This window comes from Parus major, chromosome 4A, assembly GCF_001522545.3.
Source record: "Parus major isolate Abel chromosome 4A, Parus_major1.1, whole genome shotgun sequence".
NCBI classification, from domain to species: Eukaryota; Metazoa; Chordata; class Aves; order Passeriformes; family Paridae; genus Parus; species Parus major.
The window spans coordinates 9,288,043-9,311,910 of record NC_031772.1 but is presented as its reverse complement, the minus strand read 5'-3'; the positions used below and the strand labels follow the sequence as shown (position 1 = coordinate 9,311,910).

General features: G+C 38.0%; 1 protein-coding gene and 2 long non-coding RNA genes across 3 annotated transcripts in view; 1 reads left to right on the top strand and 2 right to left on the bottom strand.

The window, feature by feature from the left end:
• Positions 1 to 1,352, bottom strand: part of LOC117244344 — a 4,089-nt gene extending 2,737 nt beyond the window's left edge. Inside the window, exon 1 of the long non-coding RNA XR_004497245.1 lies at positions 732 to 1,352. This is a non-coding gene — a long non-coding RNA (uncharacterized LOC117244344). The remainder of the gene's footprint in view (positions 1 to 731) is intronic.
• CUL4B (cullin 4B) overlaps positions 1 to 19,403 on the top strand; it is a 24,655-nt gene extending 5,252 nt beyond the window's left edge. The window contains exons 3-20 of the mRNA XM_015626216.2: positions 2,637 to 2,740; positions 3,654 to 3,723; positions 4,198 to 4,271; positions 5,300 to 5,462; positions 5,563 to 5,652; positions 5,929 to 6,011; positions 7,055 to 7,122; positions 8,210 to 8,328; positions 9,168 to 9,360; positions 10,433 to 10,537; positions 10,832 to 10,942; positions 11,661 to 11,746; positions 12,309 to 12,416; positions 12,657 to 12,770; positions 13,722 to 13,827; positions 13,902 to 14,074; positions 14,615 to 14,767; positions 15,885 to 19,403. Of these exons, the coding sequence (XP_015481702.1) occupies positions 2,637 to 2,740; positions 3,654 to 3,723; positions 4,198 to 4,271; positions 5,300 to 5,462; positions 5,563 to 5,652; positions 5,929 to 6,011; positions 7,055 to 7,122; positions 8,210 to 8,328; positions 9,168 to 9,360; positions 10,433 to 10,537; positions 10,832 to 10,942; positions 11,661 to 11,746; positions 12,309 to 12,416; positions 12,657 to 12,770; positions 13,722 to 13,827; positions 13,902 to 14,074; positions 14,615 to 14,767; positions 15,885 to 15,980 (2,016 nt within the window). The 3' untranslated portion in view covers positions 15,981 to 19,403. The remainder of the gene's footprint in view (positions 1 to 2,636; positions 2,741 to 3,653; positions 3,724 to 4,197; positions 4,272 to 5,299; positions 5,463 to 5,562; positions 5,653 to 5,928; positions 6,012 to 7,054; positions 7,123 to 8,209; positions 8,329 to 9,167; positions 9,361 to 10,432; positions 10,538 to 10,831; positions 10,943 to 11,660; positions 11,747 to 12,308; positions 12,417 to 12,656; positions 12,771 to 13,721; positions 13,828 to 13,901; positions 14,075 to 14,614; positions 14,768 to 15,884) is intronic.
• LOC117244343 lies at positions 16,004 to 23,868 on the bottom strand. Its single transcript, XR_004497244.1, has 3 exons — positions 23,694 to 23,868; positions 16,424 to 23,444; positions 16,004 to 16,314 (listed from the first exon to the last, which is right to left on the bottom strand). It is a non-coding gene; the product is annotated as an uncharacterized LOC117244343 (long non-coding RNA).

Genomic DNA, 23,868 nt, shown 5'->3' with positions numbered 1-23,868 from the left:
ACTTGAGTAGCTGCAGTGCTACAGAATTGATTGCTTCTTTCATAGAATAATTTTCCTTATATTAGTACCTGAAAGAAGAGATCTAGATCTTTGGTACCTGATACATAGCTATTTTTAAAAATCAATTAGAGTTAAGTACTTCAAGAAAGTTCTGTTTTTCTCTCATCAGAGTTGTGTTCAGTTCTTTTTCCTTACTACACAAACCCAGGTGTGGATGCTGCAGTTAAAATGAAAAAAAACCAAAAAAAACAACAAACAGAAAGCCACGTCCAACTGCATATATGTTACTCAAAGGAAACAGGGTTTTTCTTCATATTTTCTGACCATCATTAGGGCACAGATTCCCTGATCGGAAACCTTTTTTCCACTAATTCAGAACAAGATAATTTTGTGAACTAGAGGCCTAAAGTTTTTACATATATCAATGTCGATATGTTTTAGATATGATCAGCATTGTCTAGCAATAGTAATTAAGCAAAGCATAATATTGCAGTAGGTGGTTAATCTCTTTAAAATTAAATCATTTCTGTGCATGTCATCAACAAAGATGCAGAAGTTTCGTACTTTATATTCAAACACTCAATTCTAGCAGACATGTTTAACACTTTGGAATTTCTGATAGACAAATGTAAAAGCTCAGCTTTATATATGCCATAAAAGCAGTGTATATTAATACCTGTTTATTTCACTAAAAGTTATTTTTATGCATTTGTCCATCTACAGTGCAGTACCTGATTCTTGTAAGGATTTAGAGCAGCATGGTTAAAGAGTACTTGTTTGATAGGCAGCAGTTGTAACAGTGTTGGGATGAGGTGACCAGAAGTCCAGGAAAGAGGCTGCTGGTGTCCTGATTTGGTGGGTTGAAGCCAAAGTAATGGTGGTTCTGCAGGTTACAGGAAAGTTCCATCCTTCACCTTCTCAGCTCTCAGTTGGCTTCTCCAAAGTGGAAGAAATTAAGAAACCTAGGAAAATTGCACTTGCTGAAGTTCTAATCAGGCTCTTCAAGCTCACTGTTTTCCACCCCTTTGTCCTACTGAATCAAGTATCAGGTTATATCCTGGTTTGCTGCATGAACCTGGTTGTACAATAGAATAGAGTTAGGCAATGCCCATAACCTGCTCTGAGCAGTGAGCTATAGAACACATTTTCCTATCCCTTTATTCCATTTATTTGGTGTTTCTTAAGTGTTGAGGCTGAGAGTTAAACCTGTGGCTATTGCCAGATATTAAGATGTGTATACTTGGGTGATAATTTTGGCTTTTCTTAGTCTTCATTCAGACCTGTTTTGGTTAAGTGGCACATTCACTTTCTTGCTCTACCTGTTTACTTCTGACACAAAGCTCATGCAGGTTTGGGGGGTTTTGCGGTTTCTGTTGTGTGGGATGATTTTGTTATGGGTTTTGGTTTTCATGGATGTTTGAGTTGTGTTTGGTTGGGGTTTTTTAAGTCCATCCAGAGCCAGTATTAGATGTAGTGCACTTGCATTCAGTTGATACCGTGGGATGAACCAAAGAACTCTTGTTTAACTATTTGGATTTGAGTACTGTACTTTTAGTGGTGACTGCTCACTGTCTGTTTCCATTTGGACTGTTGGGAAATATTCTGGGGGAATTTCAGTGTAATGGCATCGATCTGCTCTAGGCACTTCTGTGTTATGCAGTCCTTCCATGGTTGCCTGCAGGTACTGTGGAACAAACTTTGCCTTCCAGTCTTTTTTTTTTTTTTTTTTCTCAAGAAGTTGGTCCTACTAGCAACTTTCCCAATAAGTAAATAATAGTACAAAGTATTGCATTAATTGAAAATCAAATATGCTTCTCCTCTAGCTTCTTCAGGTGTTTTACAGAATAATCACTGTCATTCACCAGCCTGCAAAGAGTTAAAGTTGTTTAGTTGCTTTCAAATTCTGGACAATGAATATGAATTTTATAAGTCTTGAGATACACTAATGGACTTAAGAACAATTGTTTCCTTGATCAGTCTCCAAGACATGGCCCCACTATGCTTCTTTTCACTTCCTACTGTGAGCACAGTGTCAATTCTTCTAATACTTGATGAGATCTAGAAATCTGGGATTGTCACTGTAAATGTAGTCATGCTACTAATATTCAGGATTATTATTAAACTTATTCAGGCACAGAGTTGGTGGCTAGATAGATAAGATAGATAACATATGTATATATATGTACTTTTGGGGATGAGGGAAGCTTAATCAAGGAAAGGACTGAAAAAAGATATTAATCTGGCAGTGCTTTTCCACAAATATCAGTGTGACTTGCAGAGCACAGCAGTTAATAAAATTAATACCTTAAGTGACTGCTTTGAGGTATGAAGCCCAGCAAGCTACTGGAAAATATTAAAGTACCATCCTTGTTTTTAGAGATTCCAGTCCTGCAGTTCCATGTGAGACATGGACACTCCAGCTAAATTGATATTCTGTGAGCTGTTGAGGGCACAGCCTGCCTTTATCTCCTGTGACCATTGCAGTGCCATGTCTGTCTCTGGTGTCTCGCATGTAGCAGTTACCTGTGTTAAAAGCCCTGAGAAGCAGAATCCTTGTCTGGGAAGGGACCTCTTCCTTTCTTGGAAAACCACATGTAACAATATACCAAGATTTTTTTTGTTTCTCTTTACTTCAGGCTGTTGAAAATCTCTGCTCCTACAAGATCTCTGCAAATTTGTACAAACAATTGAGGCAGATCTGTGAAGACCACATTAAAGCACAAATTCACCAATTCAGAGAATATCCTTTTCTTAGCTGTTGACAAGCCAAAATTGTTTTACCTGCAAGTATATAGTGATGGATTTCTTTGACTAGTTCATGACATTAGTCTATGGTAATCTGAATTTTTAGGTTTTGTGTAATTAGTTTTGCTTTTATTTCTTTGTGGGACCTAGGAGAACACTATTTTATGTCTGTAACCATTGAAAAGTTTCTGAGAAAGTTTCACTGGTATTTGTGAAACACTTTGACATCTTACAGAAGCTTGTGTTAGATATGCAGCAAGGCTTAAAAAGCCTTTATTGGCTGTATCACGTCAGGCTTTTTTATATTGAACCTGCCAGACTTGGATAACGTGAAAATTCTTCCAACAAGTAGCTGTTGGGTTTTTTTGGAAAAGTAATGGTGGTCTGGCAGGATGTCAGATTCTGAGGATCAAAATATTTTATTATCAGAAGTTTGGAGTTGCACCAGGTTGACATCCTGTTAAGTGGATATTAATTAGTACCAGAACTATGCAGTAAGCTGAATAAAAGATGAATTTGAGGGACAGAATTTATTTACTGAGGTTAACTCTTAACATGAGCTGAAATTACAGTGTAGTGGTAAGCTCTTACATGTATTGGGTATTGTTGGTTTTTGAGGTATGGGGATATGTATGTTTGTTCCATTCCCCAGGGATGGGGGATTAAACAAAATATTCAAAACTATTTAGATATTTTTTTTTAATTTGTTCAGATAATTTTGATTTCTCATTATTAACAGAAAGACCCTCATTAAAAAATAAAAATAAATGTGTTGCAAAATATTAACTGGTTCTTTCTGATAGTAGGTGAGTTTGTGTGCTGTTAAGTGTCTTTAAAAAATAATCAAGTTGGCTAATTTCATTACTTACACCATCTATTAATCATGCTTTTCTTAATGATTTCTTCACGGATTCATTGGATAGTGTCCTTTTTCTAAAGAAAATAGACAAATGTTGGCAAGATCACTGCAGACAAATGGTAAGTTTATCTTGTTAAGGAAAATCAGTTGCTTTGTCAGCCTTTTGTGCTTAACTTTGTTCCTTTTCACACTTCTGAAATGTCTTAAATTTACATAAAATTGCTTTGTGATATACAGCTGTACCTAGTTTGTTAGAAATCAAGCCTTGAAGCTTGTCTATAGTGTGTTTCTTGGCATATGGGTCTGATATTGGACACACACACCCCCATAACTCCTCATGGTCAATTTTATGGAAACCTTTCTCTTTTATACCTATTTTTAAAGGAGCTGTTCTGTTATACAGAAATATGCAAAGTGTGACATTGGTCACCTTGCAGGGATTGACAGAAGATGTTGAATAAATCAGCAGTGTCCAAGAAAGCACTGCCTGAAACTGATTGGTGGGATTTCTTGTTGTTGTTGAGCATAATTTGTGTTACTCTTTAGTTTTAAGAGTAAAATGATTGTGGCTGTTTTATCCCTTCTTGTGACAGATTATGATTAGAAGTATCTTTCTGTTTTTGGATCGAACTTACGTACTTCAGAATTCAATGCTGCCATCTATTTGGTAAGGGCACAAAGAATTACATATTTTGGGGGTACAGAAATAAAATTATTTGGGGGTGTATTTCAACTGTTGTTTATATCTTGCTGATTTTCAGATGGATTTTTTAATATAAACCTCATAGTGACCTGAAAATTACATGGTGAATGCACAAATGCTTGTTGCAAAGGAAGACTTTAATTTATTTGCCATAAATTATAGGATTGTTCTAGAATAGCTGTGACCTCAAATTTCACTGTAGATATCAGCCTCCAGTTTGCACAGTTAAAGGAAGGGGTCTGGTCAATGACTGAAGTGCAAAGGTTTGGGGTGCCCACTAACTGCCTTAGCAGACACAGTATTTCAAGTTCTGTAAGTACTTTGAAGGAAAGACTTACTTAAAATAAAAGCAAGATACACTTTTTTGGACTTTAACTTCTGCTCCTTGTTTTATTAATAATTAGTATGTGCCCTACTGTTCTTTGGTATCTGAATTACTTTACAAGAGATTGATGGAGGGCCTGACTTTTCCTAAGAGTGACCATACCCATAGTTTCAAATTCATGGGAGGTTTTAACTGGCGTGGTCATTGCAGAGATCCTTGTCTGTCACATCACTGAGTTCTTCTAAGCCATGCCTAAGAATTAGAGGTTAGTAAATGATGGACAAAAAAGGAATAATGTCCAACACCATAACCATGGAATTGGAACCCAGGATGATATTTTTCTTTTCTCATGAAGGCTGGTGTTCTAACATTTTGTCAAAATGAAAAATAAAGATGTTGCAAAAGTTACTTGGTTATTTAGGAAAAAAATATCTGCATTGGTGTTTAAAATATGTAGTTTCATGTTGATGCAGTGTCATGGTTTATTTCAGTGTTCATGTATTTGTTCATCTTGAGTGATTTGGAGGCAGAGGAATGAGGAATTGGAAGAATGTTGGTATTGGCCTCTTTTTTTATTGAAACATGATCATCTAGATCATGTTTCAATAAGATATATCTGGGATTTATTCTTAAACAATTTATTGAGCAGTCTTTGCTTTCTTTTTAGGGATATGGGGCTAGAATTGTTCAGAACTCATATAATCAGTGATCAGAAGGTTCAGAACAAAACTATTGATGGCATTCTTCTGCTGATCGAGAGAGAAAGAAATGGTGAGGCTATTGACAGGAGTTTACTGCGAAGCCTTCTAAGCATGCTTTCTGACTTGCAGGTGAGCAAACTTGTTTCACCTTTAAACCACTAAATAGCTCAAAATCTTACGTAGTGCTCAGTAAGCTTTACCATGGATTGCTGTCATGTTGTTTCCCCAGATTTATCAGGACTCTTTCGAACACAGATTCTTGGAAGAGACTAATCGCCTGTATGCAGCAGAGGGTCAGAGGCTAATGCAGGAACGAGAGGTATTTTGGATGTTTAACAATGTTTGTTGTGCCTAATATCAAAGCACATGTCAGGGAGCAGAAATGCTCTGCTGCCTTAGACAGTGTACAAGGCAGTAATGTGGCCTTTGTTTTATAGTATTCTGAAAAAGGAAATGCATGTGCGGTTGCCTGCAGTCACAGTGCTAATGATTTCTGCTTAAAACTGGAACTGCTACTTCTGTTAGACCAGTACTGTCTCTCTTCCCTTCTTGTTGTTTGTTTTTCTAACATACAAAACTACTCTGGCATTTCCAGGTTCCAGAATATCTTCACCATGTCAACAAGCGCTTGGAAGAAGAAGCAGACAGAATAATCACTTATTTGGATCAGAGCACACAGTAAGTGCAGTCTCTCTTTGCCTGGTGGTATGAGCTGTTTGGCCCCTCTTCTATTGAGGGCCATTTAAGTAGATGCAATTTATTTCTGTTATTGACTGACCATCAAATGCTTTTTACTTCCCACAGTTTCATGTTTATAATGAAGCACTGTCTTGGCTCACACAGCTAATAGCCTGCTCTTCTAAGTCACTGTTACTTTGGCATAAATGTTGTTAAGTATTTGCTTGAAGAAAAGTAGGCTGCCACTCCAAGCCCAGATGTCTCTTTCCTGCTGAAATGTAATTAATCAACTGTTGTCCTACCTGAAAAAGATAAGACTCAGCATAGAAAATTCTAAAGCTAAAGCCTCTGAATATTTCCAAAAAGTATTTTCATATGGAGTCTAGGAAATTACTGAATAATGTCATTCTTCAATCTTTTCTACTTAGAAGCAGGATTTCCTCCAACACAGACAGGTGGAGGTGTTCTAACATAAAGCTATGGCTGTTGTATCTGAGAGAAAATGTGGGTCACTGATATCAAGACCTTTCTGAGGGAGAGGTGTTTTATTGCTACTGTTACATGTTTTGATTTCCTTCCTCTTTCAGCTGTTAAAAGCATTTAGCTTGTTTAGTGGCTTCCTTCTTCCGGGCCAGTATTAGTAGCCAATTCCCTGCTTTTTTTTAATACCTCTTGATTTGAGGTTTGTTATTTCTCCTTGGTTTGTCTCCCAAGACATGAATGTCCTCCCACAAGACAGGATTAGGTATATTTGATGAATTCTCCCCAACTTCTTCACTGATGGAATCATTGTCCAGCTGCCTGCAAGTCATGTACAACAGGGTATATTGTGTGAATTAAAATCATCAGTCAGCAAACAGGAGAAAAAAAATTATTTTTTACTGGGGAGAAAAAGGATAAATATGTGTATAATCATTTTAGGTCTTTGGCCACAGATAATTAGAGCACTCCCAATGATAATGTAATTGCATAGTCTCAAAAGAAGGATTTAAAACTGACAGTAATGGGAAAAGGAAAAGTAATTCTAAACATTTCTTCTGTAGGAAGCCACTAATTGCTACTGTAGAAAAGCAGCTTCTAGGTGAACATTTAACAGCCATTCTTCAGAAAGGTAATCTTTCTTCTTTATAGAAATGTTTCTAATTACTGCTTTGGGGCTTTCAGTTCCTGTGCTGAAAGCAAGCGATGGATTTGGGTGCTGGGGGAGGACAAGCTATGTCATTCTTTAACTCCCTTTGCTACTCAGTTCCCAAAATAGCACTGACCATTCTCCTCATTGGAGATAAGGGGACACTGTGCTGTCTTCTGATACACAGCAAAGCAAAAAGAAAATTAGAACAGGAGACTCAAGTTCAGTGTGTTAAGTGGCACTTTGAAGACTTGGATGTAAAAAAAAGAGTACACTTTGAATTATGGCTGTAACAGAAAGGGGAGTTACTGAGTACTTGCTGCTGATGAAAGGCATTGTTTTAAAAATGAAGTATAATTTGAGCTATGGAATACATTGTCTCAGTTCTACAATAGTCTTTGTGGAGTCAAGTGACCCTCTGTTTATCTCTGAGATAATCTGGAAATAGAGAAGTGTGCAGCGAGAGCTGAATAATAAAACAGTCAGGTCCTTAGTAGCCAGATTCTGAATGAAACAGGTATGTGAGCACCTTCCTGCTCATCTGTAACAAACTCTTCATTGTGTGGATTATAGATCTTTACCCATCTACTTTCTTAGAATCTTGCTCTAGAGCATCAGGCCTTCTCCAGAAAGTTAAAAAGTGAATGGTGAAAATGTTTCTTGCAGCTGCTTGCCTTCAAGCATCTGTAAAATTTATTTTATAGCTGGAGTTGAGCTATCTTGCCAAGGAAGTTTTCCTACGGATCAGTACAGTGTAAACTTTTCAAATCTTTAGGGAGTAGTAAAGCAGAAATAAGTAAAGATGTTGTGATAAGGTTGTTACGTAAAGTACATGTAGCCTAAGTGCAATAAAATCATGTGCGATAGTAAGATTTTTAAGGTTTCAGCCAGATACTTTGTGTTTCACTGTTAAATTAGGTACTTTAAAATAAAATAAAAACAAAAAAAACACCACCACTAATGGCTTGATAAAATATACTAGTTTTGAAGAGGCCTCACTGTAGTAATAGGCTGTGCTTTGTTTGGGTTACTCTGGTTTTAATTGCTATTGAAATTCTCACATTTGCAGGTCTAAATCACCTTCTTGATGAAAACCGAATTCAAGACCTGTCTCTTCTGTATCAGTTATTCAGTCGTGTGAGAGGTGGAGTACAGGTTCTCTTGCAGCACTGGATTGAATACATAAAGGTACCGTTCCTAGAACTCTGGAACAGATACCACTGTTGTACCACTGGGGTTTTTACACAGATGCTTGAGTCATCTCTGTAAACTATTGCATTTTTCTAAAAATTGAGGATATTCGCTTATAAACATGTATTTAATAGACAGCTTTTGAAAAGTCCCAGGAAAGGTACAATAACTCTTCTAGCCCTATTGAAGAAAACATTGAACATTCAGTTGAATTATTGAACTCCAAATAAATTTAGAATTTATAATCTTGCTAATAGTTAATTTGTGGTACAACTATATTTCTACTAGTAATTTTGGTAATGGCAGAATGTTTGTCTTCTTCCCAATAAAATTTCCTGTGGGAATGAGTGGTAGTTAAAGTTACCAACCAGTAAAAGTTCAAAAAGCACTTGAATATCAGTTAGGATGATTCATTTTATTTCTCAGTGAAAATGTCACAGAAAATATGGTTGTTGTGGAGGAAGGCTTTGGAATGGCATAGGAGTACTTTTAAATAAAACTGAATTTAGTGGGAGCATTACTTGTGTAAAACCTGAGGATATAGAAGATTAAAAGGGGTGCGTTAATTTTGTCATGCAAAACTTTATTTCTTTAGACAGAAGTTCTGAATCCATTCACTTTTTCATCAGTTGGTTTTGAATCAACATGCAAGGCCTAGGGATGATTATATAGCAAATACTTCATAACACAATAATAAATAAAGTAATATTTTTGTTATTACTGAAACTCATGTGAGTACCAGAAACAACACATTACAAAGGTAACTTTAGATTTTAGAAGTCTTGTCATTTAAATTAATTATTCAGGCTAATTAAGAGATATGTTTTATTTTGCAGGCATTTGGTAGCACCATAGTAATTAATCCTGAAAAGGACAAAACCATGGTCCAAGAACTTCTTGATTTTAAAGACAAAGTTGACCATATTATTGATGTTTGCTTTCTCAAGAACGAGAAGTTTGTAAATGCCATGAAAGAAGCCTTTGAAACATTCATTAACAAAAGACCGAATAAGCCAGCTGAACTCATAGGTATTTTTCTTCAATTTCTTTCATGTGAGAATTTGGGTGCTGAGATGCTGATCCACATAAAGATGGGATATGCTGGAATTGTGTATTAATACATGCACAGTACAACATCAGACTGAGGATCTGCTGTGCCACCTGATGCAAGGGAATTGTTTGGGAGGGGTAGCATCAAACATTAAAAGCAAAGTGTTCATCACTGCACTAGATAGGCTATAGAAAAGTGCAGAACATCAGATTTTGGGCATTCCAGCAATTGGCTGGTGTCCAGACATGAGAATACTCCTAATAATTAGAATTTTTCAGAAGCTTACATAACTGTGCCACCAGCACATGTGCACAGAGCTGTTAGGGGTTTAATATGTGAAAGGGAAGAGAGCTGAGGATGCACTGAACCTCTCATGTGTGGGGACCGTGTCTCTGGTTTGCAAAGAACGTTATTTACAAATCTCTGCATTACATGCCTGGCACTCTGCACTTTTGAATCATTTCCCACATGGTGAATAATACCCACTTTGCAATTGGTTGTGCTGTTAGGCTTGTGGAGTGATACTTTCTGCCCTGCTTTTTTTGCATTAATTCCCTAACTGTAATGGGCTTACCAGCCCATTTGAAATTAAAACAAATAATCTAGTTTAATTGAAGCTGGAAATTAAAACAAAATAATGATCTGCTAGAGAAATTCAGCAGTGTAGTCAACTCATTTAAATAACTGATTTACATCTTTTTTTTTCTGGTCTTTTTGGATCTGTTACAGCCATGTCAATCTGCAACAGCAGTGACTACTTTGAGATCACAACATAAACCATGATTTTTTTTTCATAGGCAAAATGTTAAACATTGTGTACAATAATAAAGTTAAGATGCAGTCACTGCTTATCTGAAAAAACATACTAGGCTATAATGTTTTTATAACTTTATAGCATCTATGAAAATGTATCAAGGTAGCTGTTATGAGGCTGGTAGAAAGTGATTTCAGGATCCTTTACATTTTCAAGATTTCATATTAGATTTAGAGATTTTTGCTTCACTGTGATATTTAACATGTGCTAAATTCTATTCTTCAACGTTCTTTTAGCTAAATATGTAGATTCAAAGCTTCGTGCAGGCAACAAAGAAGCTACTGATGAAGAACTTGAAAAAATGCTGGATAAAATTATGATCATATTTAGATTCATATATGGTAGGTATTGGGGTTTTTTTTGTGGGGATACAGTTGTTTAACCACTAACATAAAGGTACTTTGAAATTATTTTTGCAGTCTGTTTACATTTTCACGTGTTTATTCTCTGTGGATGTTGTTGGTGTAGTGCTGTTTAACTACTTTTCCTCTTAAATTGCAAATAACAAAATCAGTGGAAATCTTCATCTGAAGGCCCTTTTTGCTTTTCTGAGCTTTGGATTGGGTCTCTTGTAGGCAATGTTTGTTTAAAACCATCAGTGCTTTGTGATCACTTTCAAATCTCATCTTTTACAGGAAAAGATGTCTTTGAGGCCTTCTATAAAAAAGATCTAGCAAAGAGACTACTAGTTGGGAAGAGTGCATCAGTAGATGCTGAAAAATCTATGCTTTCCAAACTCAAACATGGTAAATGTCTGTCTGTCTATCTATCTATCATTTATATCCATCAGCTTTCTTTTAAAAGTAGTTGACAACAGAAGCACTGTTGGTATTTCCCCTTTCCATGAGGGCAAAAGCTTCTGTGCAGGTCCTGAATGACTGGTGGGTTTTGAGGAGATTCATTTGCTTTTAGTTTTGTAATTATAATAGGAAAAGCCAAAACCCAGTTTAAAGTGCACAGTATATCTTGGCCTGCTTCCCTGCTGAGTAAATCAGTGATGTGCTCAGTGAACTTAAAGATGACTTCCTTCCTTCCTAACTAAAGTTACTCACTGCCAGCTAATTGTTCTCTAGTCTGCTCTTCATTGTTTCATTGGATGGAGCCTTTGGGTGGTAAGGGTAAGATTTTTAGAGCTTGATCTTGTTCTGCCATGAGGAGACAGTTTGTAAAGCAGCTGATAGAGATTAGAATTGTCACCTGAGTGACTGGTGGCCATCGTAGTCAAAGGATGAACAGTCAGGTCCATGTGGAAAAGCAACTGGGTTGCAAAATAGCTACCACATTAAAACATTTCTTGTTTGTAACCTCGTTCTGTACCTTTATTAAAATCCAGGTCTTTATGTAAGAAAGTCTGCTGGAAAAGGTCATCTTGCTCCAAAGTACATTCTGGCACTTAGCATAACTACTGTGAGGTGTTGAAAATAAATAGATTAATTTCTAATATTTACATTTTCTCTTTTATAGAATGTGGAGCTGCTTTCACCAGCAAACTTGAAGGAATGTTTAAAGATATGGAGCTTTCAAAAGACATAATGATACAATTCAAACAGGTACTGAGGGAAAGCCTGCTGTCTGTCCTGTCTATGCTTTTGAAAATTTTACTGAATTTATTAAAAGTTTTTCCTGAGCAACACAGCAAAAAAACTGAGATAAGCTTCTTTGAGCAAACCAACAAAACATCACCTACAGCAATAAGAGAACTGTAAACTTATGAAACATTTTAACACCAGCTCTGAGACAGCTTTAACACCATTGTATTTTGATGCCTGGCTTTAATGGTTTTGCACATTAAATTCTATATTTTGTAATGTTTTGATTACAAACAAATTTTAACATTCGTTCCTCCATTCACATTTACTTAGATAGTTGTTCACCTCAGCCTGCTAAAACACTTCTGCTGTTTTCTTCCTGTATGGAAGTGCCTTTTGAACTTAGGAAAAGTGCTTGCTCTTATCTTAATTTTCTTGTATGTAACTTGAAGATTATACAACAAATACATTGTGTAGTGACTTGTCTTCTCTGCTCTTGCAATGCCTATTCTAAATTTTCAGTTCTACCTGAAATACGTATAGTAAACATAACTATATCAATTTATTTTGTTTCTCTTTGCAGTATATGCAAAATCAGAATGTCCCTGGCAACATTGAACTAACAGTGAATATTCTGACTATGGGTTATTGGCCAACCTACGTGCCTATGGAGGTCCACCTGCCCCCAGAGGTAATGAACATCATGAGTTATACAAGTGTTGGAAATGCACCTCGGAATCCAGTGATACTTGGTTTCCAACATGCATAGAGGAAGAAATGCAGAGCTATCTTTTAAAAATGAAATTTGTTTTCTTGTGATTCCTTTTATCATTCTAAGCCTTGATTTAAGGTTTAATGAACTGTAGAGGAGAGGAGGATGCTTTTAAAGTAGAAATTGTTTTTTAGTGTTTTGGGATTTTTCTTTCTTTAGATGGTAAAACTGCAGGAGATTTTCAAGACCTTTTATTTAGGAAAACACAGTGGTAGGAAACTTCAGTGGCAGTCGACACTAGGACACTGTGTACTCAAAGCAGAATTTAAAGAGGTGAGTCTATTGTTTCTATTACTTCTGTTGTTTTGTTGATTCCATGTCTGGGTTGTACCTTAGGGATGATATGGGGAAGATTTTTTGTGCTGTGATGGAAAACTTAACACTGTTTTTGCAATTACTTTTAACCTCCTGCTCTTTTCCAGAGTTGGTAGTTTCTGAAAAAGATGTGTTAATGTCTAAGAACATGCACCCCATTTCTGTGTTGGTGGGGAAAAAAAAGCCTGTTGGGGAAAATATCCAGTGGCTTTTGCTCCAGATTAAAAATAGCACTCATTTTTATAGTGGGGAGGAAAAAAGGGGACATGTTTCTTTGATGACCTTACTTCATCTGATATCATTAAGAATCTTCACAGTAAGCTTTTCACTACTGAAATAAAGAAAAATTCTGGATTGTACAAGAACACAACTGTTTTAGAAGGGTTTTCAGTTATTCCCCTTCAGCGTTTCTTTATGGACACAAAATTTTCTCACTAAATAGGAATGCTTACCACTTCCATTTTCAGAAAAAGTTAATGGTAAAACAAGTTTTGAGATCTGACAAGATTAAAAAATCAAACTTGATTGTTTCAAAGATTCTATGGTTCTTTATACTGTGTTCCTTAAACAGTTTGTGTTAGATTTCGACTTAAAGGTCTTCCAAATTTTAATTTTAAGCACTTAGTAATTTGAGACTTGTCTGGAGCCATCTGATGCATATCTTGGGTGAGTTTTGTCACTGGATGGAAAAGTCCAGCCTTGTGGCCTCAAGCTTGTGCTGCATTTCATAGTAAGCACAAGAGACCAGTAACTTCCATTCTTCCATATTCTCGAGTGAATAAAATAACACTCTGTTAGTGAAATAACAAATGTGCAAGAGTGACTTGTTTCTCATGTTCCCCTCATTCCTTTCCCTCCACCTCCCAGAAAAAACAGCCTGGTGATGTCTGTTTATTTCCCTTGTGACAGGGCAAAAAAGAACTTCAAGTCTCCTTGTTCCAGACACTGGTGCTGCTCATGTTTAATGAAGGAGAGGAGTTCAGTTTAGAGGAGATAAAGCAAGCCACTGGGATAGGTTGGTATTGAAAACAACCGATTACTTCGAAGTGTTCTTACTAAAAAAACCTAAACAACTTGTTTCTGCTTTAGAGGATGGAGAGCTGAGAAGGACACTTCAATCTCTGGCTTGTGGCAAAGCCAGAGTACTGACTAAAAGCCCCAAAGGCAAAGATGTGGAAGATGGTGATAAATTCACATGTAATGATGATTTCAGACATAAGCTCTTCAGGATAAAAATCAACCAAATTCAGATGAAAGAAACGGTATATTTTTTTTAATCCTCTGGGGTTTAGATCCTTGGGTTAAGAACCTTGTTGCCTGCCCTTTTACAAGCTTTTTTTCCTCCTGGTTGTCATGTACATACTGATATCTCTGTCAGAGTTACATGTGTAATTTGGATGACAGCACATACCTAACAGTGGTGATTTAAATGTGTGCCTCTACTAAGACACCAGTGATGCTGGATGTCCCTAAGTAAGGTTAAGAGATGTTCCAGCTACGAAATGCTCTTTTTGTCCTTTATCATTCCATGGAGCTTTACTGACTGTTTGTGAACATGGCAAATTCACTGCGGACTTGCTTCTCTGACAGCCATCCAATGTAAAAATCTGTGCAAAGGTTTTAATTCTTTGTACAAGTGTGTTTTTCAATTGACAGAAAGTCTTTGTATTTGTAAAGGCTTTATGTCAGATACTTGACAACAGGCATTTCACTGTCTTACACTGAGATTGTCTTGGAGACAGAAAGAATTGTTTGGACTGTGCTGGTATCCTCATTAAAATTTTTCCAAATGGATCCTTCAGGTGGAGGAACAGGCAAGCACTACAGAGAGAGTGTTCCAGGACCGGCAGTACCAGATTGATGCCGCCATTGTGCGGATCATGAAGATGCGCAAGACGCTCAGTCATAACCTGCTCGTGTCAGAGGTCTACAACCAGCTGAAATTCCCAGTCAAGGTGCTGTATTAATTTTTCTACTTATAAAACTTTATCAGTTCTTTTATCTCCCCTGGCCTGTCCTCAGTTGAACGGTGCATCCCTCTAAAATATACATCTTTTTAGTATTAGAAAAGGGTAAATACTTTCAGGAATTTTTAAAGTGCCAGTTGTTATTAAAATGTATTTCTGAAGGGTTTCAGCCCTGGTGTGTGTTAAGGGAGAAGCTGACTCTCCTTGTATGCTGCTGTTCCACTGTTTGCAGTGTTCTGGCAGGGCATTCTTGGGCAAAGGAGAAAATGCTTCAGATCTTAAAACCATCTGCATTACAGCCTTAACTTGGTTGATACTTTTGAAATACAGTGGTTTTTCTGGATGGATTATACTGGTTAATATATATACACATATATAGGAATAAAAAAAATATTGGTGAAAGTCTCAAAGCTGCAGAAACCCACAGCTGCAATATAAGCTGACTTACTGTGTACAAATGGAAATGGGTTTTCAAACAGACAGTGAAGCATTGTTGGAATTCAAATATATGGTTCTTTCTATCAGTGGAAATGTAAAATAAAAGATCCTTCTATTTCATTCCATTGTATTATCATGTTGAGTGCCTGCAGGTCTGTAAGTATTGCATAAACTGCAGTTGGGCTTTGTAATATTTCAGCAGATTATTTAAATAATTTTCCTCACTTGTTATCATGAGGCATTTTTATTACATGCCTCACCCAACAAAATCACAGGACACCCAAATTATTGCAAAACTCATTTGCTTCAAGAGGAACTGAAACTTGTACCATCTTTTACTGGCTAAAAGTCAGAAATAGAAACACTTTGGTACATGATGCACAAATTGCACTTCTTCAGAGTTCAGTTCAAACAGCAGCAAATATCTTCCCTTTCTGTAAAAATCTGTTTAGCTGCAGGTGATGAGCTGACTTTGTAACTTCCTCTTCTATCAGTTGTACATTGCAGACTTTGGAAGCTCTGATACTTGAATGGATTTATGTTTGTTTTTTTAAAATTGGAATTTTCATCAGCCATCTCGAATAATATAGATATTTGGCTCAAGTTTGAAAGACTCAAGAAGCATTGACTTCAAAGTAATAATGCTGACATGTGCTTTATTTTACAGCCTGCTGACCTTAAGAAGAGAATAGAATCCTTGATTGACAGGGACTACATGGAAAGAGATAAAGAAAACCCAAATCAGTACAACTATATTGCATAAACATATGTTGGCCTTTGTTTTACTGCACACTTGGTGTCCTACACAGTTGCCAGTGGATAAACTAGCCTGTTGATCCCGTTAATTGACTTTTTATACTACCGATGATTGAATGAAAGCAGTGTAATGGAAAAGTATAGTAGAGTGGACTTCTTTCAGTGGTTAACATGCCCATTTAAAGAGTACTATTTACATTTTAAGAAGAATGCTGTTGAACTCTTTGCATGTTATTTAGTAAGATGTGCAGAAAGCTGAAAGAAAGTACCTGGCCTTTCTGATTCCATTTTCTCTGGGTCTGAAGAGGAGTCCCTTGATACATGACAGATATCTTTCACATCTTTAAATGGAAGCAGAAGGTTCATTAATATAAAAAATAGCCTTTAAAATGCTTAAACTGCATGCAAACTTTTAATTTACTGTACAGAATGCATTTCAGTTATACATACCATTGGTTTGGTTGATGCCCACACTTGGATTTTTTTCTCTTGAGCGGGGAAAATGAGGAATAAGCCAAGCTATCCTTATTGCTGATCTAATGGAAAATATTCTTGGTTGCAATTAAGACAAAATGGTGCCAATATAAAACAATGTATAAAGTTTGCAGTGTGGGCATATATACTGTATATACAAACACCATTCTTAAATAACTGCTACAACAAAACAAGTTCAGATTAGATTTATATGGCTTGCCTGTGAGACTTGGTGTTCACCTTTGGGAATTTTAAGCATTAAACAGCCATAATGGAAGAAGTGACAGTTTTTACTAGTCATGGGTAGGAGGCCTTCACCTCTTGGCAGCAATACTCTAGAATAAAGAGAATCTATTAACAGATGAAAAAGCCACACTGTTGTTGTGGTAAAGCTGTAGGAACAAAAATTGCAAATGGATTTTAATACTTGTTTTGCTTTGCAACATTCTAAACTTGAACTAACCTCAAGGTTTAGACAGGGCAGCTCTTCTAAGATTGCCCTGCTTTGGATTGCTTTAACTTAAAGCTTTAAGAACTCAGCCCTAGAGCCTAGCAGGCCTCCTAGAACCCAGAAGCCTACCTCTCATATAGTAAGTTAAGTATTGCTACAAGGCATCTAAAATATATTTTCTTAGATGACCAGAGAGCATTCTTTGCATCTTTATAAGACATGGGAGAGTAAGTCACTTGAATGTAGAGCTTTGTTTCAATAAAATACATTTTTTATTGCTTATAGCAGCATGTGCCAGGTATATATGGAAAAAAAAGGTGTCAACAGAAAAGGAACTTCTCCATGTACCAGTTCTTCCTTACCCAGCCAGGCTTTAGACCTATGATCAGCTGTGTTGCAGAGCACAATGAAAAACCTCATCCTCTTTCAGGCACTGATAGTCCTGGGGAATACCCGATATGTCTTGAAAGCAAGATGTTATTTTTGTTTAATGGCAGTGTAACTTAGCTCTCTATGACCTATAACTTCTATCACTGTGATCCCACATTCAGGGGTGCGCATGTGTGAGAGTGTGTGTGTGTGTTTTCTATCTGACACATGCCATCCTTAGTGCTTTTTTTTTTGTCTACTGTTTAATTCCCTATATTCTCCAGCCATGTTTTCTCTCAGGCTCTTTTGTATGCAGTCCTCAGCTGATAGATGAAACAAATGTGGGTGGTTTTTTCCTACTAAATTATTTGCAGTCACCCATACAGCTCTTTGTGATCTGCAGAAAATCTACCTTGCCCCTTGACACTATTGCAGCATAACCACTGGTAGACATCCAGGGCCACCCCTGCCTCTGTGAGACAAATACTGACAGTAGAGTTATGTGGTAAGAACCTTGAAGACTCCTCCTGCAAATCTTCAAGTATTAGTTCAAATAGAGATCTACTGGGGAGAAAAGAATGCCCTCCACCATTTTTAAAAAAAAACTTCTGTGTTTCGTATTCAGTGTTCCTTTTCTTTTATGTTTTGTATCTTCAGCCAATAAAAGATTCCTTTTAAAGATATTTGGAGAAGAAGCGTAAGACTTAACTCTTCAGGAGACAGGAGCTGATTTATTGAGCTGGTTCCATTCAGTCTGTTGTAGCACACCTGTAGTGTGAACACCTGTTATGGTAAAATCCTCCCTCATTACACCAGTGTCCCGTTCAGTCAAATTATCTGCAAAGGACTGTAGGTTTATTTAGTTTTTATCCTGTCTATTTCAGTAACTTTAATGCAGAAAATATGATACAGAAAATGTCCTCAAATTTCATCACAATTCACAATCTGAGGCAGACCCCAAGCGCAATCCAGTTAAAGCAACCCAAAGAATGGACTTTGAGAACCCTGGCTAGACCAGGAGAAGGGTGAGCGAGAGGAGGGGAGAAGGCTTCTCCTTCATGGGTTTTCCCCAAGAATTTGTTCATCTCTTCTGCTAAGGTCTCGCTCATTCCTGGTTAATGACAAAGCTGCAGCCAAGATACGTCGTCGTACAACTCCGCAAATTCTTGCTGGGATCATGTGCCTGCTTCTTGAGCCATATATATCTCTGTAAGAAAAAACTGAAATGGGCTTGGACCACAACTCATCTGGCTAGAACACAGCTTGTCTTTTTGGCCGCACATTTTTAATCTTGACTCTTGCATGCAGTTTATAGCACCTTGTTCATAAGAAATTGCAGTTTATTCTTAGAAATATATATTTTAGGTTTTTTAATCTTTATACCCATAAATGGACTATTTTTTTGTCTTGGCTGGTTTCAAAAGTGACCATTTTGTTTAAATGCTGTAATTGCAAATGTGTTGTAAACGTTGTTTTGTTCTATAGTTTACACGAAGGTGCCAAAGTAAATAGTTAATAAAAAAAAAACAAAAACAAACCCTAGCAAATTGTTAAGTTGCTTTAGCTGTTCTTCATATTTTGGTCTCAGCTTTTTTTTTTTTTGTCAGCCTTTCATTTTTTCCTAGACATATCATTTGCCCTAATGCTTTCTTTTAAAACAAAAAAGTGCATCTAAAGAAATGTTCAAATACCACTTTTTTTAGTGCTCTCATATAGTAGGAAGAACATTTTATTTGAAATGTTACACTAAAATTGTAAGAGTACAGCAGCATTCAAAAATGTAATATACTTTTTGTATAACAGTCTTGAGAGTGTGTCTGGAGTGGGGGGGGGAAAACTAACCCTGTTACTTTTCAGAAGCCTCTTCCCTCAGCTACCAGAATACGAAATTGTGCTTTTTCACAACATCAAAAACTTATAGTTTATGCAGACTTGCAAACAGGGCATGTATCACCATTGCATCCTTCGATGCAAAAAGCAGCAAAACCTTTTTTATGTTTCATAAGTCTAATATGGGTACAGAGAGTCTTTCTTAAGTTGGTAAATAATGTAAATACATGTCCTTTCAGAGAGTGAGTCTGTTATCTAGGTATTTTGTGTCATTTAATAAATATTAAACAGTTTTGTGTTGATAAACTCTTGTGTGTAAAATGCCTTCTTACTCCCAAGTTCTGTATGTTTGGCTTACTAATGTTTATGGCTTCTTTAAATTCTTTAGCTTGTGATTTGATAGCAAAATACTTGTTTGCTACTTAAAAATAATAAGTAGTTCCTTATTCATTCAGTCATTAAAATCCCTTGAGTTTTCTAAGTGGCTTCCATTCCTGAATTTTTATTCTTTTGGGTTTTTTGCTAAGTCTTCTATAGTTCTTGGAGGGGAAGGAAATAAGCATCCTCATAGACTCTGAATCTGGATTAAAATGTGTACAAGTGACAGAAATACACCAAAAAAAACAGAGGTGGTGGCTTGTTGCTCCTCAGGGAGGCACCTCTCCTGCTGTATGAATATTTCTTGTCTCCCACGTTATCATTATTCTAATGACTCTGGAATGATTACTGAAGTATGAAGGACAAAGCTGTATAGGGAATTTGCTTCTCCTATTAAGAATGACTAATTGGCCATTTCATGATTTTTTTTTCTTCACCCTGAACATTTGGGTTAAATCTGAGCAGAAGGACTGTGTCCAGCCTGGCCCTTCCCAGTTCAGGAGCCCTGAAGACTTGGTGGAGGGAGGAGATGGAGTGTTTTGAATTTCCTTCTTGAATTCTGGAAACTGGGATAGCTGTAGCAGAGCAGGTGCCGATCCTGTGAGCTGTTCTGTGGAAGGCTGGCATGGGCTTAGGGGGGCTGACCCTGCACTGCTGGAACCACACAACAGTTCTGGGGCAGGTGGGCTTGGACAGGTCTGGGAAGCATCTGCCACCAATCTGCTCAGGTGCTTCCTTCCTGTCTTACAGCTTGCAGGCATCTAAATGCGTGGGATGTTTTTTCCACCAACACTTTCTACTTAAAGAGAGTATTTCCCACATTCTTCACAAGATAAAAAAAAAGTCCTACAGAAACACATGACTGTTTGGAGACTGATAGATGATCTGTCTACTCTGAGAAAAGAAACAGCAGTAAATTCTTTCATTTCTTTCCCTGTGTGAAGTTCAATATACGGCACTGTACTTTCTCCTGATTGAGAAAAACTGATGACAAATCAAATTTACGATGGTAGCTTTGGATTTTCCTTTTTTTGTTCCCCTTTCAAGAGGCCAGGGCCTGTGGACATATTGTGGCATTTAAACAAAGGACACCTCAAAACTTACTGGAGTGGTTGAGAGACATTGTGCAAAGGCTATCTTGTAATACATGGAGTTAACTGGGAAGAGAAACAATTGCTGTTGGTTAACCTACAAAGGAGCAGGTTCTTCTCCTGGTTAAGTAATAGTTTCCTGGTACAAGGTCATCTTTGAAATGACTCATAGCTTGTCTTGCTGCTGCTTATAGAAAATTAGCATTAGGATATAAATTAAACAAAAAAAGTAAGTTTGAAAGTGAATTTTCTAAAATCAGGAGGTCATTGCAGTGCTGCAAATAAACCTCTTAAGCTGAGGAAAAGTAGTTCACACCAGCAAATAATATATTTCTATCAATTTCTAGAGATTTATGCAGACCAGCCACAGTAACTGTGTCTGACCCTAGGGCCCCACTAAGAATGCCAAGTCCAAGTGAAATGTTTCCAGTGAGTCTTCTGTTTGTTCTTTGGTTACAGCTAGAACTGGTGCCTCTGGAGAGGGGCCCCTACCCCAACTCACACCTCTCAGTTATACCCCTGACACTCATCACCCAGTCCAAGTCAAACACGTTACTCTGGTTGGTGGACTCTTGATTTCCCTTGATTTCTTGGGTTCCATTGTGGCTGGGCTGGCCACCTTCTCACGTAACTTTTTCTCTTGGCATTGTCCCCTTGATTCTTATCATGTCCCTTCTGCTTGTATCTGCTGAATTCCAAGAGTTCTTTTGCTACCAGCACTATTACATTTGTTAGATTGACAAGTTTAGTCAGCTCTTGCAGCCTAAGGAGACTATTCAGACAGGAGAATACAAGTAACCTAATTTTTTCTATAACTGTTGATAGTTATTTTCGTCCTTAAAACAATCAGTTGTTTGTCTGCTTGCAACACCTGTATTTTAAAGCTGGAGGAAAACAGCAATTGTGTTGTGGTGCATGCCACAATGAATCTCTGAAGAGCGACCTGCGCTTCTGGGGCCGGAATGCACAGCTTAAATAAAAGCTGATGAGTAATAAAGGGAAGGGTCTGGGTCTTTGTGTGGAAATCCGAAAAGGTTTAATCTTTGAAAGGGTCTAGGGACAAAGACAAAGACAGGCTGAGGGTCTAGGATTATATATGGGGCAAGAGGGGGTGGATCTGAGGGTCAGGGTCCCATGGGGATGGGTAAAAGTGGTGCATAGGAGGGGCAACCAACTCGGGGGACCAAGAGGGTAATGGTGGTGGAACAGTGCAGCAAACTGGGGCCAAGGGGGATTGAGGGAAGGGAGAACACTCTAGGGAACTTACAAATAAGGTGAACAGGGGTGAACTGGGGTGACATCAACTTGATAAACCAACGGGGGAACAAACCTAATACATTATCCTAGAGTTGAGAAGACCTGTGGGAGAGAGGCCTTGTCTCACCCCAACCTCTCTGTTACTGCCTCTCCAGGGTCAAGGGAGGAGGATTTTAGTCATAGGCCCTTGGGCCTCCATAGGATGTCACTAGGTACTTCTGTGTTAAAATGCCTGAGTAATAGTAATTTGCTATGAAATTTTGTCTTTTCAAAAAAAGTCTACAGATTCTCTTCCATCTAATGATATTTGCAGTAACAAGGAAGTTGCAGTAATTGCTTTTCAGTAGATCCAGCATTTAGATGTGTTATACAATTAAGGAATGCAGAGGGTCACTGCCCAGGCCTTTGCAGGGCTCAAGGGCTCCCACGCTTCTTTGCAAAGCCTAGTCACTATGACTTTGCAGAGATGGGCTAGAATGCAAGTAAATTGCATCTGAAATGATGTGGAATAGATTGCTTGTTACTATTTGGAGCAGTAAATAATTTAAATTCAGTGTGAAATATCAGTGCTAGACCATTAGCAACACGTTCATTTAATATATAGTTTTATGTTCCCCTTCTGGACTGAACTTCCTATGAAATTATCATAGTGCCTGTTCTGTTTTACCCTTGTGTAGTCTCTGAAGCTCAAGGTATAGCTGAAAAAAGTCATTATCATGGCCAAAACCAGATACCTTTATCAAAAGCAGGCCCTTATTTATATCCATAAAGTCCTTCAGCTGGTGCTAGTTTGAGGCTCAAGGCAAAGCTGCTCTATTAATTTTCAGTGAAGGCTGGGCAGGGCACTGCACAGGCCAAGTTCTGCCACATGCATTCTGGGGAGAAGGTACAGCTTTCAAGCACAAGAAGGGAACAAAAACTACAAAACACAGCCTCTGCAGAGGTGAACTGAAACCTTGTCATTGCACAGGTAAAGCTTGTTTATAGGATGTGGCTGGGGAGTAGGTCAGAACTGGTTTTACAACCACAGGGCTGTGATTCTGTCACTTGCAGAACTTGCACTGCGTGTGTATCCCTTCAGTTTCTCCATTTTTATTCCTACAGCAGCAGTTGCTGCTTCAAATCCTAGCTCCAAAAGTACAGAGCAAACACACAACCTCGAAATGGAGAGAGATCATTCCCCCCAAAGAGCTCTGTTTCAGGACAACCCAGTGAACAGGCATTAGCCTGGGATGTGCCAGACCTGGTTTCTGATCTCTGTCAGCTGGAAACTATAAACTAAATACAAATATCATTATGTTCTCTGTAAAAGGGATGTTATGTTATTCTAGGTTACAAGGGATCCTGTAGCACTGAAGTCCTGCAGTTAAAATATCCAGTCATTTGACTGGTTAATAACCAGTTTCCCTCCCAGCCTTATATTTTAGATGTAATTTCTTTTTCTGCTGAAATCTCTCAGAAAATGTTACAGCCAACACATCTTTCATAAGAGCTGGAAGTGGGAGGTGTCTCCTGTGCAGAGCCATTTTCATGCAATAATTTCTGCTCTGAAGCTGACAGATGTATCTCCAGCGAGTTAGCACTGTATGACAATCAAACCACAAAAGCAACCTCTACTGTGCTGTAACAAGCCAAAGAACATGTTGTCAGTCAAACAAGTTCCTTTTTTCCCACATTAAACTGAGCTACATCTAAAAGCAGCTTGGTCTGACTCACAAAATGCATTAAGTCTCATCTGCTGCCACATGTTAACCCAGCTGCTGAGTGCTGCAGCACACATCACATCCAGCAGCAGCTGAAAATGCTTCTGAGCACCGCGGGGCACCCCAAGAGCGCTGGCACCCCGAACCCTACACCCTGCACCCCGCACCCCGCAGCAGTGGGACAGCAAAGGGGCAGCTCCTGCCTTGCTTTCACCCCCGAGCCTGCAGCACACCATTAACCCGAGCTGTGTTTGTGTAACACGCCGTGACGAAGCGCGGGTGCCTCAGCCCCAGCCTCGCCGGGAATGGGTTTTTCCAGCCGCGTCGCGACACGAGCGCTCC